The sequence below is a fragment of the Rattus rattus genome, chromosome 11 (genome assembly GCF_011064425.1).
Source record: "Rattus rattus isolate New Zealand chromosome 11, Rrattus_CSIRO_v1, whole genome shotgun sequence".
NCBI lineage: Eukaryota > Metazoa > Chordata > Mammalia > Rodentia > Muridae > Rattus > Rattus rattus.
In genome coordinates, this window is record NC_046164.1 from 70,338,708 (window position 1) to 70,359,711 (window position 21,004).

The following is a 21,004-nucleotide window of genomic DNA, read 5'->3' on the forward strand; positions in this document are numbered from 1 at the left end:
CTCTACAGTACATATGTTTTGTGTATAGGAAGGCATAAATGTTGGCTACAGTCCTATAAAAGTAACTAATTACAGAAAATGTTCTTCTAAGGACACCTGTCATAGGATTTAGACTCACCCTAATATCACACCTAGTAAACTACTCGGTGTCTTACAATATAATGTGTTCTCTTCCCTTCAAAGTCAACTCTAGATACCAGTGCAGCACATCTCAGCACAAATCACAAACTTAAGGGTTGGAAGCAGTCAAGTTACTTCTCAATTATTCCATAAATGAAATTCCAAGCACCTGTCCTCTTCCTTGGATCAGTACATAAGTTAGGTAGCAAGCAGAAAGCAGTGGTAGGAGTAAACTTAAGGCAAAGTACTGATAATGTTCCACATTTGCCTTCAGTAATGAACCACATGAGCCTACTCTTTATAGGAATCACTCTGGCTCTGGTTCATGCTCTCTACTCCACAGAAAAATCCTTTTAGCCACTAAGAATCACTAGACGTAAGCTCCTTCTCAGATTGCTAACCTACTTATATAAATACATCAGCATCCTAGCAATAGGGCTCATTCTCTGATCCAGAGATACCAATGTCAGAGGCACCCATGAAGCTAACAAGGAGATAAACACAAGGACAGTCCCCATCTACTAGCACAGGGTTCCCACAGCAGCATTCTACACCCCTACTCTGTGAAAGTGATATATGATAAGGGTACAGCACAGAGGGCAGCATGCCAAGTTTAGAAGGCTAAGGAGTAAAGAAAAAAGAAATATGGGTCAACAGCCAAAATCAGGAGAGCAAATACTCACTGTGGGTCTATTTTCACCTACTTCAAAACATTCACTATTGACATATGGTGTCTCTGCTTTTATGTAAGTACAAGTGATGGCAATGTCAATTGTTTTGGGTGTTTTGGTTTTGTTTTTTGTTTTTTTTTTTAAGAACACATCCCAAAGAGTTTCTTTTAGTTATTGTTTCCAGTCGGCATTATTAACTAGCTATGTCCACACTAGCTTTCAAGTACAGTGTCCCTTTGACAAGCCTACACTTAAACATGAAAGACTTTCTTCACTTACCATGATCATCAAGGAGGATATTCTCTGGTTTTAGGTCTCTACAAGGAAAGAAACAACAAAGAGCTGTTATTCAGAAATCAGTTCCTGAGCACTAAGAAGAAACAGCCACAGATATCTTGATGGCAAAAAGCTAGAGCTAGAAGGGCAGGAAGTAAAACCATCCTCTGTGAGCAATCCAAGCTGTTACAGGCTTCAGCCATAACTACAGGCAGCTCAATAATTCTATAAAAAATTTTACATTGCTAGACATGGTGATGTATGACTATAAAAACCAAAAGGAATTAATCTCAGCAAGCATCATATATATGTTGAATGTAAAATGAACTATTTTGCACAGTCCTGCCAAGCTGAAGACATTTCAGTGATTCTGTATGTAAACCCAGAGTAAGGAAAGCAATTAGGCCTAAATGAATTTTACTCATTCTATCTTATTGTTAAGACTTTAAAATGCATTACATTTCAAAAAAAACCTTTCAAAGAACTTATATTTAATTATGACTTCACATTTGAGGACAATTCAGCCTCCTCTCTCTTTTTTTTTTTTTTTTTTTTTTATTCCGGAGCTGGGGACCGAACCCAGGGCCTTGTGCTTGCTAGGCAAGCGCTCTACCACTGAGCTAAATCCCCAACCTCACAATTCAGCTTCCTTAAGTACCTCTCCCAACATGTGGACACATCCCTAGAGCGTATGAAAAGGACAGCCTAAGCCAGAAGTGCAAGACAATACCCTAGAAATGACACAGCAGCAAGATGTGACAGAGGACCAGCACAGAAAAACCCCCGAGATCCAAAGGGAGCACCTGCCAGCAGTAGGCAGCTGGTCCCTGTCAAGGTAGCATTTGCTCAGGAGGCTCAGGGTGGATGTCACCGCTGTCAGGGCTGAAAGGCCAGGGTAGAGAGTGAGTAGGGAAATCAGGTGGCCTGGCAGGAGCTCTTGGCAGGGGTTGTTTTCCAATGGGCATATATGTATTCATTCTCTAGGTACAAGAAAAATGAGCATTTGTAAGTTTTCCCTCTGTCCATTTGGTAATTAAAAACCCTATTAAACATTACTAAAATGAAACTATTCTTAACACGGAACTTTCCTTCATTTTCTATACTTTCCAGTCATCCTCCCATTTCACATCCTCCCATTCCACTCAAACCCCTCTGCTCAAATGTAGCCTGCCATCAGAATGGCTCTGGTTATGCTGAAAATCTTAAGACTACCCTGAGTCCTACTGACTCAAATGTACATTTCTTCCTGGTCCTTGGTGATCTACAGGTTCACTGAAGAGTAACAAGCTGCCCTTTGCCTGTCCTTCTATACAGTCAGCTGTACAATCAACTGAGAATACTATCGCTCTGACAGAAGACAAGACACTGTAGGTATTTCACAAAATAGCAATGCTGGTTAGCTTTTGTCAACTAGACACAAACCAGTCGTTTGGAGAGATGGAGCCTCAAATAAGAAACTGCCTCCATCAGATTAGCCTACAAAGTATCTTCTTTTTAATTTTGGTTTTTCAAGACAGAATTTCTCTATGTAGCTCTGGATGTCCTGGAATTCACTCTGTATACTAGGCTGGCCTCAAACTCACAGAGATTTGCCTGTGTCTACACAATTCAGGGATTAAAGGTGTGTACCATCATTGCCTTGGTGTAAAGTATCTTCCTACCTGCTAATTGATATAGGAGGATCCAGACCACTTTGGGTGGTGCCATCCCTGAAAAGTAGGCCTGGGTTATAGAAGGTGTTCGCTGAATGAGCCAGGAAAAGTAAGCCATAAACATCTCTCTATAGTCTCTGCTTCAGTTCCTGCTTCCAAGCTCCTACTTCAGTTCCTGCCCTGACTTCAGTCAGTGACAAACTGTGGCATGGAAGTGTAAGCCAAATCCTTTCCTTCCCCAGAGTATTGGTCAAAGTGTTTTATTACAGTGACAAAAACTAAACTAGAACAAACAATAATTGTTGCAATAATACATACTGGACGCTAATCAAAAACCTGAAATCTAAAATGCTTGGAACCAGATCTGATCCACTATGATGCATGCTCTAGATAAGGAATGCCCAACCCCAAAGCAGTAACAGTAGCCATCTATCACTGAATACCCACTGTATGTCATGGCCATGAACTGTATATGCACTATCTCTAGTCATTTACACAAAGATTCTTCATAGTAACTACAGACATGGTGCCTTAGGGTTTCTATTGCTGTGAAGAGACACTGTGACCAAGGCAACTCTTATAAGGGACAACATTTAATTAGGGCTGGCTTACACGCTCTGAGGTTCAGTTCATTATCAACATGGCAGGAAGTATGGCTGTGTCCAGGCAGACTTGGCACTGGAGGAGCCAAGAGTTCTACATCTTGACTTGAAGACCAACAAAAGACTATCTTCCAGACAGCTAGGTGGAGAATCTCAAAGCCCACCCCCACAGTGACACACTTCCTCCAACAAGGCTACACCTACTCCAATAAAGTCACCTCCTAATAGTTCCCCTCCCTGGGGTAAGCATATTCACTACAATCCACTCCCTGATTCCCATATGCTTGTTCAAACACATGAGTTCATGGGGGCCATACCTAGCCATAGCATAATGCAAAATATATTTAGTCCAACTTCAAAAGTCCCTGTCTATAACAGTCTTAATAATGTCTCTTCTGAAATTCATGCAATCTGTTAACTATAATTCCCCTATAAAAATCAAAATCAAAAAGCAGATCACATGCTTCCAACATCTCAAGATATATATTATCATTTCAAAATGACATAGTGAGGATATCCTGGACAAAAGCAAGACCAAAAGTCAACTGGGCAAACTCCAAACTCTGCATCTTCATGTCTCATGTCCAGCTCCTTTCTGGTTTGATGACTACAGCACAATTCTTTCTATTTGGATGGTTCTACTCACTGCTAGCAGCTTTCCTCAGCAGCTATCCCATGACTTGGACATCTCTAGTATTTGGGGTATCCAAGGTAACTTCACTTCACACCTTCTTAGAATGTCTGGGATCCAATCATGGTCTTCTGGGTTCTGCCACAGGGCTTGGGTCTCTTCTCCAGCACTCTGGGCTCCGGTTGAGTCCACTCCACTGCTGCTGTTCTTGGTGATCATTGTATAGTACTGGCATCTCCAATTCATCTCGTCTTCCACTGCACCTAGACTTCACCAATAACCTCTAATAGGCTCTCTTCATGGTGCCAAGCCTCAACTTCTTTGCAAGACCCCTTCAGTCCTAGGTTGTCAACTGCAAATGGTGTTTCTGTGGCCTCTTACAGTGAGTGCCAAGCCTCAGCTGCTCTCCATGACCTCTTCACACCTTCAAAACCAGTACCACATGGGTGATCTTACACATTACCAAGTGCAGCTGCAGCATGAGGTCCAAGCTTGGCTATCTCTGGAACACAACTTCTTTGTGCTCTCAGAAAACACTTTCCAAAAGATTTCACTCCAATGATGCTGGTCTCTTCTTACACACCACTAACTTCTTAGCTACAGCTAACCAGCATCAATTGTCCCAGCAATTGTCCCTTCTATTCTTGACACTAAAGCCAGAGCCATATGGCCAAAGCTGCCAAGTTCTGCTGCTTGCTGGAGCTTGTTCTATTACATTATCACCAGCTTTCTGTTTTCCAATTCCTTCACTGCCTGAGCTTGGCTGTGTCCTGGAACTTGCTCTGTAGACTGACCTTGAACTCAAGAGATCTGCATGGGTCTGTCTCCTAAAAGCTGGGTTTAAAGGCATGTCTCACCATGCCTGTGCTTAAGCTTTTCTTCACCTAGAACTTAATCTGTCCCAGGCCGGCCTTAAACCCAGAGTTCTCCTGGGACAGAGCAAGTTCTCCTGGCCTTGAACCTCTGTCTCCTGGGATTAAAGATGTGTACCAACCACCATGCCTGGGCCTAAGCTTTCCCTGGCCACTAGCCTCAAGATCTGGATCTAAAGCCTATGTCTTCCAGCCTCAAAACATGCATCATAGGTGTGTCCTCCATTTCTGTATTGTAGTTCATTCCAGACTAAAAGTCCAAATTATTCCTTGTACAACAGCAAATGCATAAACAGTAAGCTTAGCTAGGTGTAATCTTGCCCCAAAGTCACCACTCCCTTAAATATGTTTATCTCCTTGAACACAGGATTCTGCTCCATTTTACTTCCTGGTACCCCTTTATTACTTGAACCAAACATCTTATATTTTTTTCTTTTAAAGCTTGCTATGCTTCATCAAAATACTTTTCATGAGATTAAATCACAGCACAGAATCTAAACTGGACTGTTTTGAGACCTCCTTGGTCAATACAATTAATCTGAGTATCTTCAATTTAGCCTCAGGCAAAAAGCAGCCACATTCTTCTCCAAAATATCACAAAAAAAAAGTATCTAGGCCACATACTAACATTCTTCTCCTCTGAAACATCTTGGGCCAGGTCTATACATTTCAAATCACCCTTTGCACCAATGTTTTCTATAGTCCTACTAGGATTGTCCTTTAAGTCCCACTTAAAGCATTCCATGGCTTTCCAAATTCAAAGTCCCCAAATCCTCAGGCCTATCAGAGGAATATTCCATTCCTGGTACCAGTTTTTGTCCGGAGTCTCAGTGTTACAATGCATCATATACAACACCAGCTTACTTTTCTGGTTTCATACTCCTCTTCCTACTAAAGATAGTACTTTTCCATTTCAATCCCATTTTACAACCTGTTACCGAGTCTTGAGATAGCAGAATTGCAGATACTCTTCAGAGAGAATGCTCTGAACTGATATGAATCACCTATTATCCCTCATTTTAGGCCTGCCTGCCACCACAGGATGGCTTTCTCCTTTTTTCATTGATGCCTTGGGAGAACGAGTCATCGGGCTTTTCTGGGGAATGAGACCAAGAAGGGGTAGACCAGGCCACACTAAAGAGGAAAGCTGCACCCACAATGTGAACAATTCAGAATGACACTAAGAGAAGAGCTTGAGGTTGGCACGACTCAGAACAACTGGAACATTAGCCTCAATGTTTAGACCAGGATAGTATTTTTTTATCAATCATTCCATTCATTTGCATCTCAAATGATATCCCAATTCCCAGTTATCCCCCCCTCCCCTTTACTTCTGTGAGAGTGCTCATCCACCCACACTCCAGCTCCCTCCCCACCACTCCAGCATCCCCCTATGCTGGGCATCAAGCCTCCCCAGGACCAAGGGCCTCCCCACCTGTTGCTGTCAGGCAAGGCCATCCTGTGCTACATATATATCTGGAGCTATGGCTCCCTCCAGGAACACTCCTTGGTTGGTGGGCTAGACTCTGGGAGAACTGGGTGGTCATGCCAGCCTTTGTTGTTCTTCCAATGGGGTTGCAATTCTCCTCTGATCCTCCAGTCCTTCCACCAGCTCCCCCACCAGGTTCCCTGAGCTCCATCTGATGGTTGGCTCCAAGCAGCCACATCTGCATTGGTCAGTTGCTGGCCGAACTTCCTCAGGAACTGCCACACTAGATTACTATCAGCAAGCACCTCTTGACCATAGCAACAGTGTTTGGTCAAACAGGGTTTGGTGTCTGCAGACATGATGAATCCCCAGGTGGAGCAGTCCATGGTTGGCCCTTCCTTCAGTCTCTGTTCCATTTTTTTGTCCCTGTTCTTCCTTTGGACAGAAACATTTCTGGTAGACCAGGATATTAAACAGAGCAAGATAACCTTAACAAGCCCTAGCTGCAATCTGTCTTAGGGAATAGTGACACTGCAGCAGAAAACTCTGCATTTCAATGAGCAGGCTCAGATCACTGGGAGTTTGTCTCTAGTAGTTCAAGCAGCACTGCATAGGTAGCACCATCGCAAGAAGAAACTCATAAACTGTGACACTTATTTCTTTGGCAAAATAACAAGATGTCTGCCCAGCTATCCAAATATGAGCCCCACACAAGTGGCTTATCCAACAATTTGCTTTTTTTCTTTTTTTTTTCTTTTTTTCCGGAGCTGGGGACCGAACCCAGGGCCTTGCGCTTGCTAGGCAAGCGCTCTACCACTGAGCTAAATCCCCATCCCAACAATTTGCTTTTAAAATACTTTAAAAGAGCTCTTTTCTCCTACTACATGATCCTCTTTCCAGGAGTTCATCTGCTTTCTCTTCTGCAGATATCAATAGATCTTTACTTTGCTAGTGCTCATCATCAGAAAATTATCTTACTGCCCATATATATAATAAGCATCTAGACACCAACATGCACAGGAAAGAACTGTTCTCCTGGTTGGAGCGAGAATGGAAAGCAAAGACAAAGGCACTAATGGGCTAATTGCCATGAAGAGTTCTTTAAGATTTATTTTTTATTTCTATTTATGACACACACACATATATATGTGTGCGTGTATGTATGTATGTATGTATGTATGTATGTATGTATGTATGTATGTATATATAACTGTTCCTATGTGCTGAAGCCATGGGTATTTGTGAACTACCTGATGTGGGTGTTGGAATCTGAACTCTGGCCTTCTATAAGAGCAGCAAACACTCATAACTGCTAAGCCGTTTCTGCAGCCCCTACTGCCATGAGTGTTAAGTGATCTTTACTAAGAAACTTGGACCCAGTACCTTTAAAGAAAGCTAGTATTATTCTGAGTCCATTTTTTAAAATGTTGAGTTGCCTCTGAAAGCGACTCAAGAAATGGGTTTTCTTCCTACTATAGGTTAAGTATAACTTATTTAAAATATTTGAGACTAAGAGTGCTTTTGGATTTCAGACTTTTGAAATACTTTACCTACATAAATGAGATACTCTGAGAACAGTCTAAGATATAAACAAAGTCTCTTATGTTTCTTATACATAGTGTGCACATAACCTGAAGGCAGTCTGCACACTATTCTTAGTGTGCATGCACCTGATTGTCGTATTACAGACTGAACCCAGGCCTTACACGTTCGAGGCAAGCACCCGACCAGTGACACACCTCCAACCTGAAGACTGAAGTTCAGACTTTCAGAACTAACATCAAAGGTACACAGAAATCACAGCAGCCTGTAATCCCAGAACTCCAGAGGCAGAAACTGGATGTCTGTTCCTAGGGCAAAACTGTTAACTAGACTGGCTGGAACTGGTGAGTTCCAAATTCACCAAAACCCTACTACAATAAATAAAGTTGAGAGTGATCAAGAAAGAAAACCAGTGTCAACTTAGGACCTCCAAATGCATGTGTTCACACTTGTACATGTACCCACACACATGTGCATTCATACACACACAAACAAGCATATACTTATGTGCAACTCACACACACACACACACACACACACACACACACACACACACGGGTGGGTGGATTTAAAATACTTTCAAATTTCAGATATTTGGATTAGAGATGTTTAAATCATATTGTATATGAAGAACTACATAGTAAGAGGCAGAAATTCTAACCTAAAAGAATATGGTTCAGAGCAGTTCTTATAAGCATTGTAAAGTGCAATCTTTCCTTAGCCTTACAAGTTTCAGAAAGCATAAAAAAGCTCTGGTCTATTATTTAAACTACTCACTATAAATCCTTCTGTGTGTCTTCATCCAGTGTCACTGCCCAGCTCCACCAGCAAGGTATGCGCTTTGGGGGGCAGTACTGTGTTTGCCTTATTTCCCAGAGTATACCCTAGCATGGGGTTCAGGCATATATCTGCTGCTGATAAATCTCGTGTGAGAGCTTACAATGCCTAAGTAAGGGCCTATTTGACCAACTCACAACTGGAAAACCTGTAAAGTCCAACTATGCCCTTCTCGGGTTTTTCTTCTCCACACCAGACTATTTCCACCACCCTCTTCCTTTTCCTTTTATTTTGCTCTTTGGAGGCAGGGTCTTAAAGAAGACAAGACTGTTCTCACACTCTCCATCCTCCTACTTCAGCCTCCCAACAGGTGCATGCCACCAAGTTCAACTGCCTTCTTCATAGAGTGGAGAAATGGTTATGTTTTTCAATCCACAATTCAATCACAAGGCAAAAAAATGAATGAACATCCATTCCCTTAGTAACTTTATAACAGCATTTTCTCTGCATGCTTACAACTACAGCATTCTACTAAGTAGATGAAGCCACACGGTCTGCATCTTACTTGATAACAAGTAGAACACTCCATTGAAACTACAAGACAAGACTTTAGTTTTCTCCTGTTTTAGAAAATATCAACACTAGAGCCTGTTGGACAGACATTCCTTCCCCTTTCCTCTCTGTGAATTAATGCCATCCCGTCAGGAAGATAAAATGGCAACGCATGCTATGATGGCTAGTGCTTCTCAGTGTCAACTTATTATCTAGAAAACCCTGGGAGGTGGGCCTCTGATTGTGCCTGCTATGGTTTCTTTGTGCAGACCTGGTTTTCCTAGAAATTATCTCTATAGACCAAGCTGGCCTTGAACCCACAGAGAATAGCCTTACTCTGCCTTCCAAGCTAGGATTAAAGGTGTGCACAGCCACTGCCTGGTCAGACTTCATTGACTGAATGGGAATACCTGCCACTGCGGTTGGCGCCACTGCCCTGGCTCAACCCTGGCCTGTATAAAGCAGAGAAAACACCTGAGCAACAAGCATGCACTCAATGCTCTCATCTGACTTCATTTAAATGTGACTAGATCCCTCACATTCCGACTTCTCGGCTAAGATGAGCTACAACATAGAGCTGTGAGCTAAAATAAACTTTTTGCCTTGAAGTTACTTTTGCAAGAGTATTTTATCATAACAATGAAGAAAGAACATAAGATACCCCCAGCTGCTCTAAAACGTTACATGTTCTGCAGGCACGGTTTGTTTATAGCTAGCATAGTTTTGTTTATAGCTAGCATAGTTTTGTTATTTACAGGCTGCCTCCTAACTATAGTGACACTGGGAAACAAAACAATTAATTAATTAATTAATTAATTAATAAAAAGACCATATCAGAGAGCTGTTTCATTGAAGATCACTGGAAAGGGCCTTCACCTAAAAGAACTGCAGCACTAAGACTCTCAAAAAGAAGGCCTTCTCCCCACCCTCTCATCTCCCAGCTTTCTCTCCCGTTGACTGGGATCCTACAGGACTCCACCCATTCAGGATTCCCCTCACCCTTCCACCCGGTGTACACTACCTCTGGAAACCCTGAGAGGGGGGAAAGGGGAAGCAGAAGATGGTAAACCACAGCTGGACCCCAAAACACAAACCACATATAATCATCATCCTGGGTTCCACAGTCCTAGAAGAATATAAATTTATTTACAAAAGAGGTCATAAAGTTGACATACTAAACTATGTCATGAGAAGGTCCTAGATGAGAAACTTTACTTTTGCACAAGATAACTGACTTAATGATTAAGCAGATAAATTTAACTCCCAAGTAGAGAAGTCCCCTTGAAAGATAAACAATCTACACAAAGAAAAAAATGAAAACGGCAACCCAAGTAAAACAGAAATAACTGACGTCTGTTTAATATTTGATCAAAGAGAAAGCATGGTCTCCATACCCCTAAAGATAAAACAGAAGTAGGCTTGGCCTTCTATTATACAAACTCCAGATTCTGCTTCTGCTCATGTCATCACACACAGCTTCCCATGGGTAACGTGGAGCTAGCCTCCACATCATTCTCAAACTGCACTGTGTCTGTAGTCACTGCACACAAACACAGAACACTGTCAGGCTAGATTTTCTCATGTTTCTAGGCTTGAGATGACGGGCTGAGGAAAGCTTTGAATACAGCCATACAAATCCTCTTCAAGGACCATGAAGGGCAACATGGCTCTACTTCAGAAAAACAAGAACAAACAGTAGCCACTTAGACTGTTTCGTAGAAAACATGGTGGTATGGATACAAAAATCCTAAGTAATGCACAACACACTTCTAAAGTTAATAAAAACAGATCAGGAAAAATACAAGATCATTGCATAAAATCAATTCTATTTCTACATTATAGCAACAAATAATCTAAAAATAAAAGTTAAGAAAACAGCACTAGGAAATAATGAAACTCCAAGGAACAAACTTAACAAAGCATGAGGTGTAGGGTCAAAGAACTACAGAATACTGCTCAGTGGGCGGCAGATGGGATGGCAGAAGACAGCCGCGAAGCCTCAGTGTGCTCACCAAGTCACCTTCCCCACATGTGCGCTGACAGAAACACTCAGGAAGCAACTTGGTGCCTTCTTAGAAACCAACAGGCTGATCCTAACTTGGTACGGAAATGCAGAAGACCTGTCAGGATGACACAAAATCAGCTAAAAAGAACAGAGTTAAAGGCTTGTATTTCCAGATTTTAAAACTTTTTTTAAAAGCAATATAATTAATTCAGTGATTTTGACCCCAAATCAGACAAGTAGCCCAATGGAATGAAGAGACTTGAAATTTGAGAAATAAACCCTCCCTCCATTTACTGGTTCTAGACAAAAGTGTCATGGTCATTCAATAGGAAAATAGAGTACTTTTAAAAATGGTGTTGAGGTACATATTAACAAATCCTTACCCCAACCTACACTATCCAAAAATTAGCATTAAAAACATAAAACTCTTATAAGAAATAGAAGAGGTAATGATTTATTAGGTATGGTACCAAATATGATAGGTAAAAAGAAAAATTTGTGAATTCAATTTGTTAAATATTTTTGTACTTCAAAAGACAACATTAAGAAAATAAAAGTCCGCTCAGTGGTTAAGAGTACTGACTACTCTTCCAGAGGTCCTGAGTTCAATTCCCAGCAACCACATGGTGGCTCATGACCATCTGTAATGGGATCCGATGCCCTCTTCCAATGTGTCTGAAGACAGCTGCAGTATACTCATATACATAAAATAAATCTTAAAAAAGAAAAGAAAAATCCAAACCAAAGGAATTGGGAAAGTGGCCCAATTAGTAAAGCACTTGCCTAGCAAGCATCAGAACCTGAATTTGTAATCCCACCAATGTCAAGATGAGACAGACAGATCACTGGAACTTGCTGTCCAGTCAGCCTAGCCTACTTGGTGAAGTTCCAGGCCAGTGAGAGACCACCTCAAATAGAAAGAGGAGGCAGCTAAGAAACAATATCTGACATCATACTCCGAATTCCAACTACATAAATAAGCACAAGAGTGTGTAAACACACAGGATGGAGATAAAGGAGAGAAGGAAAGGAAAAGAAAGTGGACAACAATAGGAGGAATGTTAATTATATATAGTAAATACCTTGGTTCTAGAAAATATAAAGAAAAATTAAAAACAATAGCTCAATTTAAAAATATGCAAACTATTTGTATACAAAATTTACCTAAGAATATATAAAAATGGCCAGTAAAAGTCTAAGAACATAGCATGCACATATCCACAGTATGACTCCCCAGTACCACAGCACTACCAAAACAAACAAACAAACAAACAGGCCAATTCTGTTACTATGACAAATACTGAGACAAACAGTTTAAAAGGTTTTCTTTGTTTTGGTTTGGTTTCGGTTTTTTGTTTGTTTGCTTTAGCTCATAGGAGAAGAAGCTGGGTGGCTTCGTTGCCTTTAGGGCTTTGATGAGAAAGAAAATCATGGTAGGTGGTGGCTGTTCACCTTGTGATAGACAGGAAGCAGAGAACTGGATAGGAAGAACCCAGGGACAAGACAAATCCTTCAACCCTTAAGAGCATATCTGTAGAGACATATAACTTAACAGTGGACAACAGGAATGTGTGGTAAGAGTGTGGGAGTGAAGAACAGAGCTAGACAAATGTACCTATTTGGTTTGTATTTTTTTTTCTTATTTTAAATGAAAGTTGACTTTTTTTTTTGAAAGTTAACTTCTTAAATAAAAAATGGTGGTTTAATCCCAGCATTCGGGAGACAAGGGCAGGTAGATATCTGTGAGTTCAAGGCAGCCTATTCTACAAAGTGAGTTCCAGGACAGTTAGGCCAACACAGTTAGAATCCTGAGGATCCAGCTATACCTCTCCTGGGCATATACCCAAAAGATGCCCCAACATATAAAAAAGACACGTGCTCCACTATGTTCATCGCATCGTGAGCCTTATTTATAATAGCCAGAAGCTGGAAAGAACCCAGATGCCCTTCAACAGAGGAATGGATACAGAAAATGTGGTACATCTACACAATGGAATATTACTCAGCTATCAAAAAACAATGACTTTGTGAAATTCGTAGGCAAATGGTTGGAACTGGAAACTATCATCCTGAGTGAGCTAACCCAATCACAGAAAGACATACATGGTATGTACTCATTGATAAGTGGCTATTAGCCCAAATGCTTGAATTACCCTAGATGCCTAGAACAAATGAAACTCAAGACGGATGATCAAAATGTGAATGCAGATCGCTCCTGAGAGACACAGCCAGAATACAGCAAATACAGAGGCGTATGCCAGCAGGAAACCACTGAACTGAGAACAGGACCCTGTTGAAGGAATCAGAGAAAGAACTGGAAGAGCTTGAAGGAGCTCGAGACCCCATATGTACAGCAATGCCAACCAACCAGAGCTTCCAGGGACTAAGCCACTACCCAAAGACTATACATGGACTGACCCTGGACTCTGACCTCATAGGTAGCAATGAATATCCTAGTAAGAGCACCAGTGGAAGAGGAAGCCCTGGGTCCTGCTAAGACTGAACCCCCAGTGAACTAGACTTTTGGGGGGAGGGTGGCAATGGGGGGAGGGTGGGAGGGAAACACCCATAAGGAAGGGGAGGGGGGAGGGGGATGTTTGCCCGGAAACCGGGAAAGGGAATAACATTCGAAATGTATATAAGAAATACTCAAGTTAATAATAATAAAAAAAAAAAAAAAAGAAAAACCAGAGGAAAAGCAGAGGGCGGGGGTATGTGTACAGAATACTTTTCTTCTCAGGCCTCTTCCAATACATACACTTGATTTCATTCACTGGTTTTGTTTTCTACCAAATATTTTAAACTGTGTGTTTTTAACAAAGGAGAGGTATAAAACCAACCATGACAACCCACGGATCATACAAGCAAGTCTTTGTTGCCAAGATCATGTTTTGCACTTGTGGGCCTGGGCAGCTCATTGTTTGTGCCTATCAAATATTACAACAGTCTCACTGGCTGACAGCAGTCCTGAACCATCCTGAGCCAGGCACCTTTGCTGACTTCATGTTTAAACAAACACAAGAGAGCTCTGTAGAGAAGAAAAAGGCAGAGTAGTCCAGTAAAATGTGAGATAAGGCCCTTGTGACCCTATGGCTTCTTCTAATGTCCTCATTAAGATATAAACCAACACAACATAAGACTTAAAAGGCCCTTGATTACTTCTGCCTATCTCCTCCAAGCACATGGGTTTCAGTGGACTGCTATGCTGGCTTTCTCCAGGACGCTCACAGAGGCGCATCCAACCAGGTGAGGCTATCTTTCTCCTCCCACTTTCCAGGCTCATTAAAAGCAGGACTCCTGAAAGACTCTCATGAGTTGACCGTATGCAAATGTATGGAAAGAATAAGGCTCACCTCGGCAAAGACTCAACTGTGCCAAAGTACCTGCTTGGAGCCAGGTATCCTGGCTCTATGCCCCCTCTCGTAGGCTCTCAATTCTGACTGCAAAGAAAGCACACATTCTTCTGCTTTCTGATCTTGAGAGTGCTGAAAATTCAAACTTTTAAAACTTTATTGTCTCTCTAGCTCATGGTTTTAATAAAGTTCATCTCTAGTAGTTCTATACACTTTTAACCCCAGCAGAGGTAGAGGCAGGAAGATCTCTATGATTTTGAGGCCAGCCTTGTCTACACAGCAAGTTCCAGGGCAACCAAAGCTACATAGTGAGACCCTAGCTCAAACAAAACAAAACAAATTTCATCATTCTAGCATATGGTTTAATAAAAATTGCCAAGTGCCAACTTATAAAAATAGGAAAGAAGACATTGAAAATAAAACACCTTTTCCTTGAGGCATACCAGTGTTCAAACAAAAGAGAGGGCCATTTTTAGAAGCTGAAAGTCATTCATTCATAAAACACTTGAAGCACCACTGAAGGTAAGCACTGTGGATACACAGGGAGGGAGAAATGGACCAGCTTTCATGGAAATGTCCCAATCATACCTTCTCTATGCTGCCTAAACACCAGTGAAAGATTAAGAAAAAGAGATTCTTTCAGGCAACCTAGGAATTCACCTTGAGGTTGAAGGCAAACAGGTGTGTCTCACCTGAAGTCACTTGTAAACACAATTTATTCCTAGAATCCTCAATTCAGATGCGGCACCTATGTCTCTAGACAATCATGGTCAGGACAGTAATTTCCCCTTGCTCAGTGACTGAAGGTCAGGCTATCAGCTCCTCTGCAGTGCTGGTTGTCTGGTCTGTGGGAAACAATCTGTTATAAAATATATAAGGCAGAGAACAAAATGAAAGCCCTCATTATAGAAGGAACAAGAGTAGGGCCTCTCAAGAAGCTCACAGTCTGGTGTAACCAACTCTCGGTTGAGAGTTGCCCTTCAGAGCACTATAGGGATGCTGGAGGGACAGCATTCAGGCTGCCAGGAAAAGGATGTGGTGGTTTGAACAAGAATGGCTCCCATAGGCTCACATATTTGAATGATTAGTCACCAGAGAGTGGAATTCTTTGATAGAAGAATTGGGAGGTATACTCTTATTGGAGGAAGGGTGGTGGGCTGTGAGATTTCAAAAGCCCATGCCAGGCCTAGACTTTCTGCCTCTCTGCCTCCAGATCAGAAGGTAGCTCTCTCAGCTACTGATCCAGTGCCAGCCTCCATGATGATAAGGACTAAGCCTCTGAAACTGTAAGCAGCCCTAAGTGGGTGCTTGCCTTTATGAGTTGCCTTGGTCATTATGTCTCTTTGCAGCAATAAACAGTGACTTAGAGGCATTCCTGGAATACCTCAGGAAAGATGAGCAGAGGTCCTCATATCAACAGGAATGGGGTTGCAGTGAAGAAGGCATCCACAGGGAAGTACACTACCAAGACTGGAGTTATAAAGACTTCTTAGATGTTCTGGAAAGCACAAATGTACTTGTATAACAAGGGCTGAGGGAATCAATGAGGGTTATCAGGAAACAAGGCTGGAGAAGTTAGTAAAAAGCTGTTACCCTAAAGGGTCTGGTGAATAAGGGTTCCATACCAGAGGAAGACACAGTGGGGTCAGATCTGCATTCAAACATGCCTTGTCAGGATCTTCTGGAAAATGCACTGGGGCAGCACAGCAGTGTGGGGAGAAAGGCAAGCTTCTGTCAGTTGGCTAACAAAAGAAAGACATGGGCTGAGCTGCTCACCATGGAAGCCAGTCTGATGAAAATAGTCCAGTGTGAAGTGATGACCAACTGAGTGGGGGAGGCGAGAGCCAGAGATACACAGGCCACTCTGCAATTTAGTTTTAAAAAGCACAGGGGTTGGGGATTTAGCTCAGTGGTAGAGCGCTTGCCTAGCGAGCACAAGGCCCTGGGTTCGATCCTCAGCTCCGGAAAAAAAAAAAAAAGCACAAGGTTAAAAATTCTCTTTAGAGGCTAGGGAGATGGCTCAGTGGGTAAATTTGCTGTGCATGAGGTCCTGAGTTTGAATTGAACACCCAAACCCATGGTGATATACTGTGCATCTATAATCCCAGTGTTCCTATGGTGAAATGAGAGGCAGAGACAAGAGATGCCCAGAAGCCCACAGGCCAGCTATCCTGATGCACACTGCAGCAAACAGGAGACCCTATCTCACGTAAGCTGAAAGGAGGGCACTGACACCCAAAGCTGCCCTTGGCCTTTCACCCGTGTGCTTCTGGAAACATGCACACACACAAGCACAGTCACACAGACAAGTATTATTTTTAAAGGAAAGAAATTCTCATTAGGGACTGATTGGCAGGTAAATATCTGAAAGAGAAAACAGAAGTGCCTGGGAGACTGATCAAAATGAGATTCATTGAATAAAAATCCCAATATCTAAGAGAGATGAATTATTTTCAAATGTAGATATACTGATTGTTTAAGCTAATTCTAACCACAAAGACTAATTTTATTTTACTATTTATTTATTTATTTAGGTTTTTCAAGACAGGTTGTTTTTGCATGACCCAGACGGTCCTGGAACTCTCTGTAGACCAGAATGGCGTAGAGAGATCTACCTGCTTTTGAATCTCAAATACTGGGATTAAAGGCTGTGCCATCATTGGCTGCATTTGATTTTCTTAATAAATTCCAAATTGAAAACATTTTTAATACATTTGATTCGGTCATTTTCTTAAAACATTATGATCAGGGCTGTCAAATATCTCAGAATTCTGGACACAGGTTTTCTCATGCTTACACTATCTATTTGATTAGCTTAAGGGGAAAGTTCCCCTTCAAAAGACAATGTCTTAGAAGAGTAAAGATAAACAAAGAAGAAAACCAAGGTATATTTCTGACTAGCTATGTCCTACAGTTAAAGGGACAACCCCCTTCAGAATGCCACCCAATGCCTCCCTGTTGCCTTTCCCATCCCGTGACAGCAAGTATGAGTCAGAGGAAACACCCAGTGGAAGCCAGGACTTAGGTGACCAGGCTTTAACACAGGTTGCACCATTCTTACCTGTATACAATTCTTTCTCTCTGTAAATCTTCCAAGCCACAGCACAGCTCTGCAGCATAGAACACAGCTCTCTGCTCCTCAAAGCCAGGATTGCCCAGGTTGTAAATGTGGTACTTCAAATCCCCTCCATTCATAATGGTTAGCACCAAACACAAAGCATCCTTGGTTTCATAAGTGTAGGCTAAACTAACCTAAAGACAACAGCATCATAAAAAACTGCTTGTTCACTGCTGACTTACTCTATTTGCTAACAACAACCCAAATTATCTATTAGGTTTATAATTACAACACCAAAACAATATTGCTTCAGAGAATTTCACGCCACACACATCATATGCCTCTAGACTCAGCAAAGATCTCATGCAGTTCTGCATGGATACTGAGCAGTTGGACACTGATTTCTCCACACTGTGGTCTGACTGTGTGACACTAAGAACTTCTAGAGCACCTGCATTCAGTAGTGCTGGCAAGATCTTGTTGTTCCATACTCCTCCAACAGTTGGTGGTATTGATCCTTTATGTTTGAGCCAGGATGGTCAAGGTATTAATGGCTTCTGATTGAGGGGTTTTGTTACTGTCCTTTTACGTTTCTGATGCTGAACCACATCCCCAGTCCTTGGTTTTGGAAGACTGGGTCTCAATAATTAGCCTAAGTTGGTTTCCAGCTTACTGTATAGCTAAGGCTAGCCTTGAACTGTAATCCTTGTTTTAATTTGCAATGGCTACTCATACTTTTTCTTATAGTCATTAGTCAGCTGTAGCCTTTTTTGTGAAACATCGTTATACTTTTGTTTTGTTTTGCTTTTGAAGAAATGATTCCCAGGCTGACCCTGAGCTCCTGGGATCAAGTCATCCTCCTGCCTCAGTTTTCTGAGGTTCACCTGGCCAAAAATAATATTACTCCTCTGTCCCTTCCCCCTCTTCCTATGAGATGGACTTAGTGCTTTATATCTGTCAGGCAGGGCTCTACCACAGAGCTAAAGTCCCAAGACCTGGTAAGATTTGCTCACCTTTCGATTGTCTTGTTGACACACACAAATGTACACATACACATGTGAACCCATCCTTCTGGGATTTGATCATGATTATACGAAGCTCATTTCATCTCTAGATCAACTGAGAAGAACCAGCATCTTCACAACACTGAACCATCCAGTCTAGAGAAATGTTCCCCCTGTTTAGGCATTCTTTAATTTCTTTCAACAGCATCTCACTGTAGAAATTCTGCACATTTTGTAACACTTTTATCTAAACTGTGATGGCCTTAGTGCTATTAAAAATGTTATCAATATGCTTTCCAGGCTGGGGACATGGTTCACTGGATTACAGTGCTTGCCACATTGGCACAGGACCTAAGTTTTAATCCTAAATTTAAAAAAAAAAAAAAAGAGCTGGTCATGAACACCTGCAATCCTGGCCTGGAGTGGAGGGGTGAAGTGAGGGTGGGTCAGGCTTGCTAACCAGGTAGCCCAGCTGGAAAAAACAAACAACAAACAAACCAGCAAATTCCAGGTACAGTCAGAGACTGTCTTGGGAAAATAAGGTGAAGGGAAATAAAGTAAGACATTCAACTTCTTCCTCTGGCCTCTGGAAGCACATACATAGGTAGGCATGAACTTGGTGTGAACTCACAGCACAGACACACACACACCTCCTAACTACTTGTGACTGATCTACTTCTGATCATTTAGTTAAATCCAAAATTAGTTATCTAGAAAGTCTAGGACTGTTTCCACTTGCAGTTATATTGTTCAAAAATAAAGACAATCTTTTAGCCCCTTACTTCTTTCTCTAGCTTTAATCCTAATCCTAATGTAACCCTATCTCCCTTCTTTTATTGCACTGTAACCAGTGCATTTTCAGTCTCCTGTTAAGACGAGATAGTAAGAACTCGTGCACTAGTCATGGCGGAGAGCTCCAATAGCTCTACATGATGGATTATATGTGCGAAGTAAAGCTAGCTTGCTTAGAGCTTCTAACATTTTGGTTGTAAGCCTAGCCTTTCATGTTTGAGCCATCTTTCAACCTTCTTAGAACTCTTACTCATGAATGGGACCTGGATTTTAATAAAAGTGTTTCTATGCAGAGGGTTGAGAATGAGGAGGGTGGGATGAAGCACCAACCACAGCCCTGCGGTCGTGGGGTTCACTTTCATCATCACTTGACATAAGTGGGAGCAGAGTCAAACGGCATGGTATTTCTTATTCATGCTTTAAGAAACAAAAAACCTTACTCTCTCCCCTCCTGTAAATGAGTATCAATCCTATTATATATTTAATGCATAGTATAATAATCTTGAGAACCATTTATCATGTCAGTCATGCCATGATATCTAGGTACCAGGACCCAGTGGGGAACAAGACACCAACAGGTTCTGATTTTCTAAGCTGTAAACATCACTCTGATGCACAGAGTGACTACTGAACAAATAGAAGAGAGTGATATTCAAGGATGAGCAGAAGTGGTGGCCATATTCCAAGTAGAGGCCAGCTCTCAGGCCTGATGGGACATCTTAGGAAGCAGTGTGGTGGTGGATGCAGGAGCATGGTGGCTCAGTGCCTGAGAGGCCGGAACAGACTCCAATTTCACTCTCAGTGTAAAGATGACCAGAGAACAGTTGGAGTAGAAAAGTGGAGACCAATTTAACTCCACAGATTGTTGTTCTGTGGAGAACAGAGTGCAGTGGAATGGACGAGTGCAGACAGAGGTGGGCACTCTGAAGTTTGCTGTTGTATAGATAAAGTGGCAGTGGGAAGGACCAGGACTTAAGTGTAGGTGAGAACCTGCCAATGGTTCATTATAAACAGGAAAAAAACAGAATGACAGATAAAATGAAGTAAGTCCAGGTTCTTTGAAAGAAGCCAAAACTACAGAAACAAAACTATGTTATGTCTTAAGCCATAGCTACTAATACTCCTCTCATAAGCTAATTTGAGGCTTCTATGCCTCCAGGTAATACAGCGAGTTTAAACAACTCTAAGACGAGTGTCACACCACTCCATGTGAAACTGTCATAGCAAACACACAGACTCATGCTGCTACATACAGATGCTGGCTATGAAGTGGGGCTGGGATAGAACAGTTGTCTCTACAGAGCAGCAAACCTGATACCAAGAAATAAATGACTTCAAGGAATTTTAACACTAAAACTCACTGTATAACCATTATTCATCCTCTGTCTTAACCAGTCTTCATACTTCAAAAGATGCTCCAATGCATACTTAAGTAGGAGTGGGAAAACTACACTATACAACACACAGCCTACAACCTGGGATCACTCCTCTAACTCACACCAGTTCACTTCATCTTCAGTTCTTACCTGCAATTTGAAAGATCCTACCAGTGGAGAGTGGTCCAGTAGCAAATACTTCAGGAGCAGAAAAAAAAACAAGAAAGAAAATCAAAGCATGGAAAAGTGACTGAGACAAGAGAAGAGAGGAGGCCCACTTTAGAGGGACTAC

The 21,004-nt window shown here is 41.8% G+C and overlaps 1 protein-coding gene across 4 annotated transcripts in view; it reads right to left on the reverse strand.

Annotated features, from left to right (window-relative positions):
- Grk4 (G protein-coupled receptor kinase 4) overlaps nt 1-21,004 on the reverse strand; it is a 72,216-nt gene that overhangs the window by 13,571 nt on the left and 37,641 nt on the right. For all 4 annotated transcript variants that reach the window (XM_032915838.1, XM_032915839.1, XM_032915836.1 and 1 more), the window contains 2 exons: nt 17,544-17,734; nt 1,071-1,108 (listed from right to left, as the gene is read on the reverse strand). In XM_032915838.1, coding sequence (XP_032771729.1) covers nt 1,071-1,108; nt 17,544-17,734 — 229 coding nt within the window. The remainder of the gene's footprint in view (nt 1-1,070; nt 1,109-17,543; nt 17,735-21,004) is intronic.